Source organism: Lepisma saccharinum, chromosome 13 (genome assembly GCF_977018435.1).
Source record: "Lepisma saccharinum chromosome 13, izLepSacc3.1, whole genome shotgun sequence".
Classification (NCBI taxonomy): domain Eukaryota; kingdom Metazoa; phylum Arthropoda; class Insecta; order Zygentoma; family Lepismatidae; genus Lepisma; species Lepisma saccharinum.
Window position 1 is genome coordinate 31229213 of NC_139241.1, and position 15287 is coordinate 31244499.

At 40.9% G+C, this 15287-nt stretch overlaps 1 protein-coding gene across 2 annotated transcripts in view; it reads left to right on the forward strand.

The window, feature by feature from the left end:
* Positions 1-9562: 9562 nt before the first annotated feature.
* SAK (polo like kinase SAK) overlaps positions 9563-15287 on the forward strand; it is a 93597-nt gene continuing 87872 nt past the window's right edge. Inside the window, exons 1-2 of one of the 2 annotated variants that reach the window (XM_083134009.1) lie at positions 9563-9762; positions 13370-13465. In XM_083134009.1, coding sequence (XP_082990135.1) covers positions 9712-9762; positions 13370-13465 — 147 coding nt within the window. In that variant the 5' untranslated portion in view covers positions 9563-9711. Of the gene's footprint in view, positions 9763-11341; positions 11360-13369; positions 13466-15287 lie in introns of those variants that run through there. The other variant, XM_083134010.1, reaches the window with a different exon arrangement.

Here is a 15287-nt window from a genome sequence, read left to right on the forward strand (position 1 = left end):
GGTCTAGGTAAAGAAATTAAAAGTGTCACGGAACAAAATAAAAATTTGATCAACGAACTCGTACCACTCGCAGCTAAAAGTTACGCTGTACCCACGCCCATTTCGAGCATTCCTTCGACGCCGTTCGAACTGAAGGACGTACCGACACGACGTCGAGCCATAGGCAGCACGTCTTCGGATAAGATCGAGTTGGGACCTTTGGCACGAGACTACCTGAGCACGGGGAAGTTCGACAAGGATGAAGTGTTCGGATTGTATCCGAGCATGGAAAGCAACGAAGGCGGCGGTGTGGTGTGGAAGATTGGGAAATCGAAGGTGACCTTCGAAGGCAACGACATTAAAGTCAATTTAGGCGACAAGGATAGTTGGAACAGGTATCCGGGTACGGTGGGACTGTGGGAACTCGTCGCCAAAAAGCAGCCGAAAGATTACACCAACGAAGATTACCAAAGTTACAAGGAAATTCTGATCATGACGGATGCCTTGTACCAGAACAACGACGCCTCGCAGAATAGGGTGAAATCGAGCAGCGGCGAGAAGTACAGGAATCTCATCAAACCGATTTGGAACCAGGTCAAAACAGGCAGCGGCGTCAAACGCTACAACACGTTACCCAAAGAATTCGTTTGGGTGGACGACGTTAGGAAACTCGTGGACCGATTGTTGGTGATAGCCGGCGAAGAGAATGCAGGCAATCGTAATATCTACAACGAGAAGGTTGGCATCGTGGACATGATCAGCACGAAACTTTCCAACTTCATCGTGAACGACGACAAGGGCATAGGTTACCTGATCAAAATCATCAACACGCTGCCTCCGAAATTTTGGAACGTGGCCGAAGGAAAGGGACTCGTGAACGACATCATCAACAAGTTACCTTTCGAGATGCATCTACCTGGCTACCAGTACTGCGGACCGGGTACCAAACTCGAGAAAAGATTGGAGAGAGGAGACAAGGGTGTGAATCCGTTGGACGCGGCATGCAAAGATCACGACATCGCCTACAACACCACGCACGTCACGAAGCAGACAAAAAATTGGAACATGCAGCTTTCGAAAGGTTCGTGAGCAGAGACGCATCGTTGGGTGAACGGGTCGCCGCACTGGGTACCACCATCGCCATGAACACAAAACAAAAATTGGGGTGGGGTATATAAATAACATCCAGTAAAAAAAACAACATGGCTTGCATAACTGATTTGCCGCACGAACTACTATCTAAAATATTCAAAAAGGTAGTTAACGGAGATGTTAATAAACTTGTGATCATAGCTAAAACGACGCCGGCATTTCACATGGGATGCGAAATAGTTCTCAAGGACCGTCTTCGGGAGATCAGTGGAATGAGGTGCGGTGATCTCGACACTCTTCTGTAGGCCGCGGGGGAGAAATTGAACGAGAGGTTGGACGAACTGTACGAGGCGAGGCAGGGGAGAAGACGGGACACCGATGATTGGAGAAAATCTAAGCAGGAGACGGAAGAAATCATCACGCACATCATCGCGTTTTCGGAAGCACGAACTTTCTTCCTCTGTTAAAAAAATATTCGATACAAAAAAAAAATCTCGTGAAAAAATATATATATAAATAACACACATCGTGAATAAAAATTAAATTTCTCTCTAACACCCTGAAAATTTTTCTTTGATATGACGAGTGAAAAAATGAGTGACCTCCAAGCATTAAAACAAATGCTAAATTTATCAGTCGAGTATGTAAAAATTCTGGAATTGGAAGTCGACAAACCTTACACGATAACTTCCGGTTCAATCGTTTCTACCCAGTATGGTCCCAAGGTGCGTCTGTTGCTCAACGGACAATACAGTCTATTTTTACCAGATCGATACGCTATCATGTTATCCGACGAGAAGCTAGCTATCTTAATCGAGAACAAAACTCGAATCGTGTACAAGGGGACAAAGGAACTTCTTGGTAAGAAAACAAAGCATGTAATAGAATTTGTGTAACGGGGCTACGCGGAGTATATATAAAATAACATCCATTGAAAAAAAATCTCAGAACATTTATATATAAATAACATACCGTGAAAAAATAACACATAGAGCATCAACATGAAGCCCAAGGGTGTCGTGTACCAGATACCATATTCGAATCTAAAAAATCTAGGTGCCCTCGATGGGTTACTCACCAAGAAACAACGCGAGAAGAAACGTTCTTGCCTGTCGAAAGGACACGGAATGAAATTGCTGCTCAGCACACCTCAATTGAGACGCTTGCAGCGTTCGCGGAAACAGCAAAAGATCGGAGGTTTCATATTCAGCATCCCGGCCATCCTGGCAGCATTGGGGGCCGTTGGAAGTTTGGCTGGCGGAAGTGCCGCCATCGCGAAAACCGTCATCGACTCGAAGAAGAACAAGGCGGAATTGAAAGAACAGAAACGTCACAACCTGGCCATGGAGAAGAAAGGGGGCAAGGGCGTGATGAAAAAGTTTAAAAAGAAGAAACAACAGCACTCACCAACCGAGACATTGAATCTCTGATCGAACCGTTACAAATCAAACACTTCAGAGGAGTTTTCATGTCCGACTCGTTACCTTCAAGCGTTAAAAGAAGAGAATGCGGAGTAGTCAACTTGGACGGTCAAGAAAATCCAGGCACGCATTGGATATGTTACCACAAAAATAATGATAAAGCATTCGTTTTCGATTCTTTCGGAGGTGTTCCACCTACAAATTTAATTCATTATCTGAAAACGAACAAAACCTCTATATACTACAACGACGAACGCATTCAAAATTTCGGAGACGTGAACTGCGGTCATCTCTGCCTCTCCGTGCTCGCGTTTCTCTCTAAAATAAATAACCCTACGATCGAGGATTTCCAGAAAGCATTGTGGAACCTCAAACAGCATCACTAGGATGGGCGTGTTCCATCTCACGAGCGAATCTTCGATCTTGAAACTCACGCTGCACGACGACATCGTCTATCCTAAATCCGTGGCTCTGCGTGCATTCTACAGCATGTACCTCATACCTAACGTCACGCAGCACAACAACAAAATTAGCGTCGGAAGCGAACACATCGTCGTCACGCCAGGCCAATACAATCTTTCCACTTTGCAAGCTCAGTTACCCAAAGGCACGTACCTTTCTCAAAATTCGGTCACTCACAGAGTGGAAATCGTGTCGGCGACGGAGACCGTGGACCTGGGCACCATGGGAGAACTTTTAGGTTTCGAGAACGACCAGCCAAAACTCGAAGCTGGCATCAAGCACGTAGCAACCAACATTCCTAAATTCTTGGCCATCGAGACTCTGAACGTGCACTGCAACGTGGCCGAAGGCATGATCACGAAATCTTCGGACGGATTAGGAAGTCACAAGCAGACGGGAATCATAGCCACTTTCAAACCAAGTTCCGAGTTCATGGAACCAATCATCTACACGCCGTCTTCGCCGATCTATTTTCCAGTATGTCGCAACCGCATAGACGACATAGAGTTGGTGGTGACGAACGAGAAAGAAGAGGTGGTGGATTTCGCAGGTGCAACGACGACGGCCATCGTGGAGATCAGCGTATAATAAATAACACGCATAGTGAAAATGGAGCAAATCGAAAGTTACGAATTGCAATCTTTCCCTCCCAACCGTCGCACGTTCGCCAATCTCAACGAGGCGAACAGGGAGATCGAATACGACGTGGACGTAGGCGACGGGTTTGTTCATCCTCACAGAGCGGACCTCTACCTTCAATTCGACGTGGTGAAGAAGGAAAGCGGAGACGCGTTTCCCGCAGCAGCAAACTTGATACTCGTGGACAACTTCGTGCCTCACCTGTTCTCGCAGGTGGAGGTGAGGAAACACAACACCGTCATCGACAGAATAGATTATCCAGGCATCACGTCGACGGCAGTGGGAACGTTGAAATTATCCAAAACGGACGCAGCATACTATCAAGCGGGGGGATTCGAAGCGGGGACCAAAATATCGACGAGAAGTCACACGGCGCTCTTTCCCATGCGTCTGCTGCCTGGTTTCTTCTCCGACTACAAGGAGATCATGTGGAAGGGAGGACTGAGGGTCACGTTTCGAAGAGCGGCCAACGACAACGACGCACTGATGCGATACACCAACTTGAACGCCGACGGCACGCCGATAGCCAACACTTTAGCCGAAGCGGCCAAGTGCGTCATCCGGAGCATGGAATTGAGAATGCCAATCGTGGAATACGAAACGAACTACGCCCTCAAGTACAAAGCGGAGATCTTGAAAAGTCCGCAGGTGCCGATTCACTTTCACGGTTACCAGTGCGTGCAAAAGTTGGCGTCGGGAAGTCACATGGAATTCGACGTGACGACGCAGTTCAACAACATACAGTTCGACATGCCAGATTTCGTCGTAGTGCTTTTTCAGACCGGGAGGGACAAGAATCAGGAAAAAAATTCCAGCAAGTTCGACGACTGCAAGATCAAGAACGTTTATCTCAAGAATGGTAGGAACGAAGTGTTCCCGCGCGAGAATTACAACCTCGACATGACCAAAAACGATTACCTCAAACTTTACGAAGCGTTCTCGGCTTACAAACGCGTGACCGAGGGAAGCGTGGACATGTACTACACGCCCAGCGAATTCAAAACCCACAGACCCATGACCGTCATCAACACGACGAAGAGAAAGCAGGTGGTGGTCAACGATCGAACCAACATCAAGATCGTCTGCGAGTTCCACGATGCCTTGCCCGAGGATACCCTATGCAGTGTCATCCTGATTGCAGAGAAGTCCTTCGCCTACGACGTGAAGAACGAGAGGGTCACAGAGCAGTTTTAACATGTTTAACATCTTTTCTTGCACAATAAGAAATTTTTAGTACTAGCACAATCAGTTACAATGGCACAGTACGAATTTCACTAGTTCAGATCAGTTACAATATCAATTTCATCAGTTATCAGTTACAATATCTTTTTTTTGCACTATAGCAAGAAAGACAAATCAGAAAATTTGCACAAAAAAATTTATTGTTGTTTTTACACAAGAAAATTAACAATAAAATTCTTTCTTTTTTTATCGTTTCAGATGCTGTCGAAACATCAAAAACACATACACACACACTAGAAAAAAAATGCATGCAACCTTATTTGTAACACACACACATACATTCTCTATCTTCATCAAGAAAATATTATAATAAACATAATTATTTTTATCTATATCTCACAATAAAACTCTATATCCAAAAATATTACAACATCAAAATAACACTAGAGTCGTTAGTACACGTTGCATGCATTACGGAGGTCCTTTGTAGAGTTTCATGGAAGTTTGAGAAAAAAAAAACACGTGAAACTCTACAGAGGTGTGGTTATCTAGAACCGCAGCCGTTAGAAAACCTTTTACTTTTTTTTTGGTTGGGCACCACGCACCCTGGCGAGGTTATAGGGGCCAGGAATCCTAAAAAACAACAATTATTATTTGTTTGTTTGCGTCACAATACGGAAATAATAAAAGGCACGCGCGTGCGCGTGTGTGGCACATCGTTCCCCCGAGAGAGGTTTACAAAGCTCACGATATATATAAACATTGGCCTCTCTCTTTTTTTTTTTTTTTTTTTGGGGACTTGGAAAAAATTTACAATAAGGTGCATTCGCTCACCACTGTTGCCAGCTATAAATCTCTCTCTCTCTTCATCTTACAGTAACGTTGGCATCTCTATTTTTTTTAGTTGTAAGTGGGTTGCCAACACACTCTAGTTAATAATGCTACATATTATACACACACACGCACACACATACTGTGTTGCCATCCACCCATCTCTCTCTTTTTTACGACAGTGCGTGTTTGTTGCCGGCTCTCCTTGTTTAGTGTGTGTATGTTACGCCAGTATATAAATTGGCTAAGACTAAAAAAAAAATAGTAGTTTTTGTTAAGTAGGAAGAAAAAAAAAGCTGTAGGTAGGTGTTGGCAGCACTGTCGGTTGTTTAATTCCCCCTCTCTCTCTCCTCTCTCTTTTTTTGTAAAAGGCTATGGCAAAAGTACCAGTAGGTTGGCAAAAATTGCTTTATGCACTGTAAGGCAAGCCTCAAGCAAGGTTGCCAGCTCCTTGCTTTAGGTTAGGTTAGACCAAGAAAAAAAAGCTGTAGGTAGGTGTTGGCAGCTGTCGGTTGTTTAACTCTTCCCCCCCTCTCTCTCTCTCCTCTCTCTTTTTTGTAAAAGGCTATGGCAAAAATACCAGTAGGTTGGCAAAAATTGCTTTATGCACTGTAAGGCAAGCCTCAAGCAAGGTTGCCAGCTCCTTGCTTTAGGTTAGGTTAGACCAAAAAAAAACCTTGGTGATTTTTTCGAGTAAGGTGTTGGCAACACTGCGAGAAAATGGGGCTTATGCCTTACAAGAGCAAACCATTAAGGCGAGCCCCACCGAGCCCCACTTTCGGGCGTTGAACCCGGCACCTGCACTACTCCGACATGAATCTGTTATCTGAAACTCACCCAGCTGTTTATAGGAAGATCATCTACCTGTGATGTAGCAGGTGATTGTAGTCGTGTAACCAAACTTAGGTTATGTTTGCTTAGTGCATGATTCATAACACGTTAAATGCCACTGAATGTTAAGGTCAGAGAGTTGGTGTAGGTGTGGTTTTAAGCGCTGATAAGCTTCATCGTGACGTAATTCCAAAGCAGACTTCAGAATTTTTAAAGAACTGTATCGTGGTTTTCTTAAACGTTCATCACTATTCATCTGGCATATGATGCACTGATCAAAATTTGTATATTTCTTCCGTTTTGCAGGGCTTGATGGTACAAGACTTACAGTTGGTTCATCTATTTGTAACGTGTCAATTTTGATTTGGATAGCTGTCACTCAACAATTCAGGAACGCTGAAAACAAAAGCCTGAGGTTAGAAAGTCATATAACTGTAATACTTATTATTGAATATGTTGCTAAAATCTATATTTACAACAAAACCAACACACCTACATAGAATGTGAATAAAACCTTTTCTGTAGAGTATTTCATTGTCTTTCATTTGGTGTCAATATTATTTAAATCGCTCTATTCTAACCGGAGTTATCCACATTTTAAGCCAACGACTCCCGTAAGTGACCGAAGTCACGTGATCACAACACAAAATGGCCTCCATAAAATTAATGATACCACAATTTGACATGACATACTACCTAGGGTGTTCATATATAACCCATTCTACCAAACTGTGTGTCAAACCTTAGATGCAGCGCCGGTTGAGCGAAACATTTTTTCAGACATTAGCTCCTTGAGTATTTATTCTGTTTTATTATTTCAGCTTTTCTTTTTTCTCTTAGACGCACCGGACGGGAATGTTTTTCCCACATCGCGATCTCTACCCGACATTAGACCTTGACTGTAATATCACTAGCGAACACTAAACACGGTGGAGAGTTAATAAAGCGAGCAACGCTAAGAACAGCTTGTTACCGTGCACAACATTCTGTGTGCATTGCTGTGTCTGGCTTCAAGGCTTCAAAACATGTCAGCAGTGAAGATCTTACAGTTACAACAATCGCAATAACGCTTGTGTTTAACAAAACTCCAAAACAAAGAAAAATTGTTAGATCTTTTCCGTCTCTTTTGTTGTCGCCGTGCCGCGTAAGGTTTGGATTTCAATGCATTGTGACATCTACTGCTGTGGGTTGCAAGTTTGTAACAATAAGTAAGACAATTCTTTGAATTTCATGATATCAGAATTCAGATCAATATACAGAGGTTGTTCGCTTTATATCCGACCATTTTCGATTCGGTGCTGCCACCTGGTATATCATGCTGGAACTATGGGTCTGCTTTCTAGACCTGTGTTGTGTTTGACCTTGTAGGTACGTGAGTGTTGGTAGTGAATGTTATCAAATGGCGCCGAAAATCAACCGTATTGGGAGGGTTACGTAATGGCCCTTTTCCATGCCAAGTTTTCATACGTACGCATTGTGAAACTGTATGACCTGGCGGGTTCCAAATGGAAGAAAGTTGTCACAATGGATGAATCATATGTCCATCTCACTGCTGGTGGTCACATTTAGGCGATCACATACCGTGACATTGACGGCAAGGGTCGCAGAAACTTTTTTCGTCAGTGCAGGGAAAGTTTCCCTCGTGGCTTTAATGTTGTGATATGACGGTAAGTTGATGATACGCAAGGTGGACAAAAACGTGAAGGTGAATGTCAGATACTTCCAAGATTCCATTCTGACACCTATCTATCGGAGAGACATCCACAATTGTATGGAAAGGAAGCGAACCAGGTGATGATCCATATGGACAAGGCTTCGAGTCGTACCGTCAGAACATCACTACGTTTTTATCAGGAAATGGCAGAGGAATTGGGAATTCGTGTCATTCCGTTTGAAGATATTCCTGTGAAAATCCCAGATGCCAGTCCAATGGATTTTTGCGCATTTGGACTGTTGAAACGACGTCTTCAAGATTGCCGCCAGCGCACCCTGGATGGTCTATGGAAAGCTTGCAGGGAGGAGTTGGACAGAATTTTCATGCCTGTCCTGCGCCGGAGCTTGCAGCAATGGAAACTGCGATGCCGGGCGATAGTCCACAATGCTGAGGGTCCAATACAACATGATCGGTGGTGGCGGCGCGTTATCTCTTAAGGTGAGTACCCGTCAAAAAAGGTCCGATATAAAGCGAACAACCTTCTGTATAACACACTGCCGTAAAATCTTTCGTGAATTAAAATTTTTAGTAACCCTATGTGTGTGTGTGTGTGTGTTTCAAATTCTTTCGTCAAGCTTAAAACCAAGCATACCGTCAGAGACAGAAACCGGCCCGTTTTATGTTCAAAGGTTTCCAACACTGCTTCCAAGCTCATAAAACGAATGAATAATAGACAGAGAATTGATATAACGGAAAATTATTTTATTCTTAGTTTGTTTATAGAGACGTGGATTCTCAAATGCTAAACATGTAACGTATTCAGTATTACCATGGTATTACTTTTATTGCCGGGGAAACAATATAACTTTTTCACATATTTTTCTCACTTCTAATTATGATATATTTTTTTTCGTATAAACCAAGGAGCACGAGTCTCTTTCAGGCGCGAGGCCGCGGTCGCCCACTTCGCCCACCCTTTTGCTACGCCCCCCAAAACAATTCCCATGACGCAGGCGCGTCATGGAACCCCCCTGTAGGCACCCCTGCTGAATTTTAATCCCACCCTGCAGTTTCTTCAATTCGAACACTGGATGAGTTCAGGTTTCTTTCACGAGAAAAGGAAAAGCATGTTAAATGCACATGTATAGATAGGCCATAGGCCAAGGGCCATACCACAGCAACCACAGTATGGTATGCCGCGAGTTTGATATGGCAGTCGTACAGTAACTGTAAAAGTAATTGTTGAAAACGTTACTTCTATTGAAAAAGTTACACAAAGAAGGAAACTGTTACTTGCAACTGGGTTACTTGTAACTTCTTACTTTACTTTCCAGCAAATACTGGTCGTAGTGGTTTGGTTAATGTCCAATGTACATTGGGAGATTTACATATTTCTAATTGAAATTTTTGTTTTCCATTACTTGGTACCACTGCATCACATTTGAAAGAACGCTTTCGGTTTCCGGAAGAAAACCGGAAGGCGGGGTGTCATGAAGTAGTTTACGATTTATGTTTTGTGTTATGATTTCTTTAAAACTTGTAGAACATAGAATAATGTTCGTAAAATTAAAGCAAGAAGGAAAATTGTTTGTTGGAAGTTAGTGTACAAAGTGGAACTTCATGATGTGTACAAAGACTGGAAGATCCGTTAATTTTGGTGATTGTATAGAGGTAAGCGTTTGATTTACAAATTCCAAATTAGAAAGAGAAAAGCTTGTTACATTTTATGAATAGTGCTGACATGAAGATATTTATATACAAATGGTCACTTGGTTGTATTCCATTGTGACACACTTTTTTACAGTCGGGCCGGCTGAGTAAAGCATTTTGCGAGCATTATTACGAAAGAGATTTCATAGTGTCACACACTTTTATATGAATCCGAATCGAATAATAATTTTAACAAATTGCATATTTCGGTATACCCATATTTCACCTATTAAGTGTAAAAAATGGAAATGATGTTCTCGAAAATGTTCCTTTGCTTAACAAGTTGAAGTTTCCCAATTCATCGAAAGAAAAACCTAGGGAACTAAATAAAATTATACGTGTTTTTTTATTTATCGGGAGGCGTTAAACAAGTTGTCTTTTTATCTTCAATATTTGTTGAATGTACGTTAAATGTGACCTAATGCATATTAAAACATTATTCATAATATAAAAACATGGTTGACTGACGACAGACTCAACTCCTTAGAGAATTACTGTACTCCTTCGAGAATTGCGTCGACTTTTTTATCGATAGATATCCGTGTTTTTTACGACATAGCATTTGTTTTAGGGCGCGGAAATTACAAATAACAGAAATATTTGACCCCAAGTTACTCCCTTAAGTAATAATAATAATTCTGGCCAACATTCAGTGGTTTCTCTTTGTACATGCATTAAGCGAAGGGTAAAATTACTGACAGCATCAAACCTAAAAAGAATATATCATTTTTGAAAAAAAAAACAGGTAAGATTTTACAATACCGGATAATTCAACAATTTAGGGCTCCTAATCACGAATATTTGGTAGTCACGTGTGGAATTTCCAAAAAAAGGGGCCGTGATCGCAACTGACAATGCACGATTGCTCATTATTTACCGGAAATTTGTCGCTGAAGTGCTACGAAAGTGACATTTGTTTATGGTGCCCCAATAAACCATTCATGCATAGCCCAACAAACCATTCACGGTAAGGTCAGGTTAGGCAAACAGTTAAAATATATCTGACATTTTTTTTTACAGTGCCCCACAAACCATTCATGGTAAGGTCAGGTTAGGCAAACATAGTTAAAATTTGGGGTCGTAGTAATATCAGGAATGTATATTTCGTTTTTTAAGTATTGGAAACAGAATATCTTCCGGTAAACAATGAGCAATCTTGCATTGTCGGTTGCAATCACGGACCCCCTTTTTTCGAAATTCTACACGTGACCGCCAAATATTAACTGCAGATTCGTGATTAGGAGCACTAACTTATTGAGTATGCGAAATATCCCACCAATATGCCCATCTGAAGCACTATCATAGAACCATATCCAAATAGAACAATTTTGTTTATTCAATATCTCATTAACAAAAAGAGTTTAGACAAGCAAAAATATATTTATTTTTTCGAAATGATACTTGACTCGCATATAGTGGTGCCATAATCTTCTACTTTGGGCTGGGAACTGATTTTCTTTCTTTTTACTGAATTGACAGATTTCAGCAGTGGTGGGTAGTGCCAACATAATCAAGAAGTGAAAAAAATATCCTCCGCTAGCGTGTGTCATAGAAAGAGGTAATTTAAATAGAATTTTGTTTTCTAAAAAGTCAGAAATACCCTGGTGATGAAAGGTCACTTTAATATTTAGATATTTTTTTTTTTTTAGAAAAAATATTTTAGATTTTCAGTTGTAATACATGTGTCTGTGCATGGGGAAAGGAGTGGGTGAGAGGAAGGAATATATCTTTCCTTGAGGAAGATATCTGTAAGTTAAAGTCTGAATGGCCTTTGAGACGCATCTATCCAAATAGTTACATAAATATGGGAAGATATTACATTTGTTCCTTCCAAAATAGGAAGAGAAGTAGATAGTACCTATCTTACAAATTGTTTCTCCAACAGTTATTTCAAATTGTTCACAATTAGCGATTTCTCTCCGAAGTTGGCAACTATGCCAACACAATGGTAGAGCTATTGCTTCGGACCAAAAGAAAATTGGCTGTGCTGGTGTCTTATGGCTAGCATATCCACCCCCTACTACCCATTTACTGCTAGCATATTTTCAAGCCTTGGGTGCATGCGTCAATTGGGCCATAACAGTTTTGGATGCCATGTGGAGGTTGAGGCTGTTGTAAGCTTGAACGATTGCGAGATTTAAATCTTTATAAAGTTATTAATTTAACTATGTTTTGGTGAAGCATGCACTTCATCTGAGGGTAGTGCTATGGCTCTGTCCCTAGAACCCCCACCGGATATCAATGTTTTATGTTAAAAAAAATCATGTGAACACATACATACAAGGTATATGAGAATAAAATATTCTTTTTACATTGTGCAGTGATCATCTGTCACCGTCTGTTTACCAGGATATGAAGTGAACCAACAATATGTGCTGAGGTTCAATATGTGTACTTCATATGCACATATGTAGCCTTTTACTTTGTCTCCAATCATTATTCCCTGATAAGAGAAAGGTGTGCATTTGAAATGTTGGATGTGAACACCTAATTAGCCTCGCTGGTAACTCAAGTACCTGAGCCATGGTGGTCTAGTCAGTAGAGCATCTGACCGCCATGCAGAGATCTGGGTTCAGTTCTTGGGATGTGTGACCTAAGGTCGGAATTTTTCTGGCCTTGTTTGCATAATGCAGCTCTGGGGCTTACCCAGCCTCAAATCAATGGGTACCTGGGGCCAGCTCTGGAGGGTAAAGGTGCTGATCATGTCACCTCCAAAATGGCCGAGATCGAGAATATGTTACATCCTACCCCCCACATCCCCTAAATATGCATTCATGGCATGGTGCTCTATGTACGGGGAACTTTGCCTTACCTTTTTTTTTAACATGTTATTATATACACATTTGATTAGCACTAGAATGGGGGGAGAGGTCCAAATGCCCCACCTCCACTCTTTCTTTAATAACTATCGTGTTTTTCCTCGAAATTTTGTGACTTTTCATAATTCTTTGTCCTCTTTAAGATGGTATATTGAAATCAACAAAATATAATATCTTTCTGTGAAATTTCATCGTATACCCCTAGAACAATTTGACCCATGTAAAGTTTCATTTATACTTTTTGCAATATCAGTGTTAGGTTGCGGTTCCTGTATCATCCGGTCTTGAGCATTTTTTCCACTTAAAATAGTTTACAAGCATGTCATCATTCAGCTAGTTATTTTACATATCTGAACATTTTGCTTCAAGTAGCAGTTTCTCGTGATGAAATGTGTGTTCAGTTGTTGATGATTATAATTTTAATTTGTAATCAAAATGTATCAAAAACCACTAAAACACTTTCATTATAATCAGTAACACACAGAAAATAATATAAAATTATGTTCAAATACCAAAATAATTTGGAATTTTTAAATGCACTTCTTATGAGAGGTCGAAATTACCCATTTCCACTGTTCTAGGGGTATCAGAGCTTTCTCCGTTCTAGTGTTAAGAGTTACTGTGAAATGGTGATTGTAAATGCAGCTTGTTTTGCATTAATTGTGTTGGTTTTAATGTCTCCCTTGTATTCTCTTATCTACTGTAGATATAAAAGGCATGTAATATAATTGTACCCCTTTTTTTTTTAGGACTATGAAGTATTGGGATTACTTGGGAAAGGAGGTTTTGCTAACGTGTACCAGGCAAGATGTCTGAAAACAGGATTGGAGGTAGCAATAAAAATGGTAAGTATTGCAACTGTACTGACGGGAAATTCTTTAACTACTGAGAATTATATGTAAATTCTGCATGAATGTTTTCAAACATGAAGAAATTGTAGCACTTAGTAGGGAAGTTTGGCAGCAGGGCTGCTTTTGTGCAAGACACTTTCCTAATGCCATGCAAATACAAATAAGTCATGAAGTTTGTCATGCTTATTGCTCATGACTCAAGGAACCTACCACATTGCAACTTTGTGTTCTGGTTAAGCTTTTTGTACACAAAAGCATCATTGTGTAATCAAAATTCAGAAAGCAATATATTGTTTATCACTTGGCCTGAAACTGGCCCAATGTTGTGATGTATTTGCCCCAAACTTTAGCAAGCTGTAACTACTGAACAAATTATGGCTTGGGGAGGCTGGCATTTCTCCAGGCCATGGGCATGTCGTAAAGTTATTGAAATGGGGTCCTTGCTCAAATGCAGGGGGTGCCAAAAAAATGTATGCACACTTTGAGAGATGTTATATATGTATTACTTTTTGAAGTTGAATTGAATTATGGTAGCAATGTGTTATTTGATGTTCGCTCAAAAGATGGCATTTATTAAATGAATGTTAGCGTCACCATGCAACAGGAAGGACAGTCAAGGAAAATGGCGGAAGCACGGTCGTGGTTAATGGAATGCAATACCATTTTGAAGCATTGTGGAAGTACAAGAGCAATGGAGGGGTGAGTATGCACCAGAACCTCCAACAGGCCTAACAATTGCATGCATTCGTGATAAGTATGAGACGCATGGTACTGTGTGTCATCTGCACAAGGGAAATCCCGGGAGGCTTCGCACAGCAATATGTCCTGCTTGGAACAGTTTACTCGCTCGCCACAGAAGTCTATGAACCATTGTCCACGTGAGATAGAAAGTAGCAGAACAAGCATGTGGTAATCCTAGAAACAGCGTAATGGGAAGTTTTCATCCCAAGATTATTACATGCACTGAAAGAAGACTAGTCTACACCAGACTCTAAGGCCTGGTAAATTGTCTTCTTTTCCCATGGATTTTCTGGAGTGCAGTATACACAATTATGTCAGTTCACGATTCCGTTCAAGTCAAACTGTGCTTCATCAGACCAAACAATTTTCCCTACAAACTCCCCATCTTCTCGTAACTGTTTTCGAACCACTCACAATACTGCTCTCCTAGAACGACAACCATGCTTCCGCCATTTTCTTTGACTGTCCTGCCTGTCGCATGGTGACACTTCCATTAATTTCATTAATGCCATCTGTTGAGCGAACATCAAATAACACATTGCTACCATAATTCAACTCAACTTCGAAAAGTAATACATAGATAACATCTCTTAAAGTGTGTATACATTTTTTTGGCACCCCCTGTATTTACTGAGTTACCCATCCTTAAAATCTGCCCCCAAATTAAATTTGTAAATTTCAAGCAATTTTCAGAAGCCTATAAACGGCTCCTGAACAGTTCTTCTTGGTTCACTTATTTATTGAAATTTCCAGTACAGCAGAAGCCATTTTAAACCAGAAAGAAACAACAGTAAAACAGTACACTAGTGTTAAAATGAACACATGAAACAAGATAAAATAAAATAAACAAAATATAAACATAAACAAGTTAGGACAGTACCAAGGTAAACAGATGAGTTTCACAAAAGCATTACTTATATACAATTTTTTCTATGTTGGTGATAAAAGATGGATATGAACTGAATATATTGATTTGGTTTGAGATGACATTGAACTGATTTGTTAGCCTATGAAATAGTGAACGTTGAATGAGTGAGAGTCTGGGAGTTGCAGTGTTGAAAGTTTCCTTGCTTCG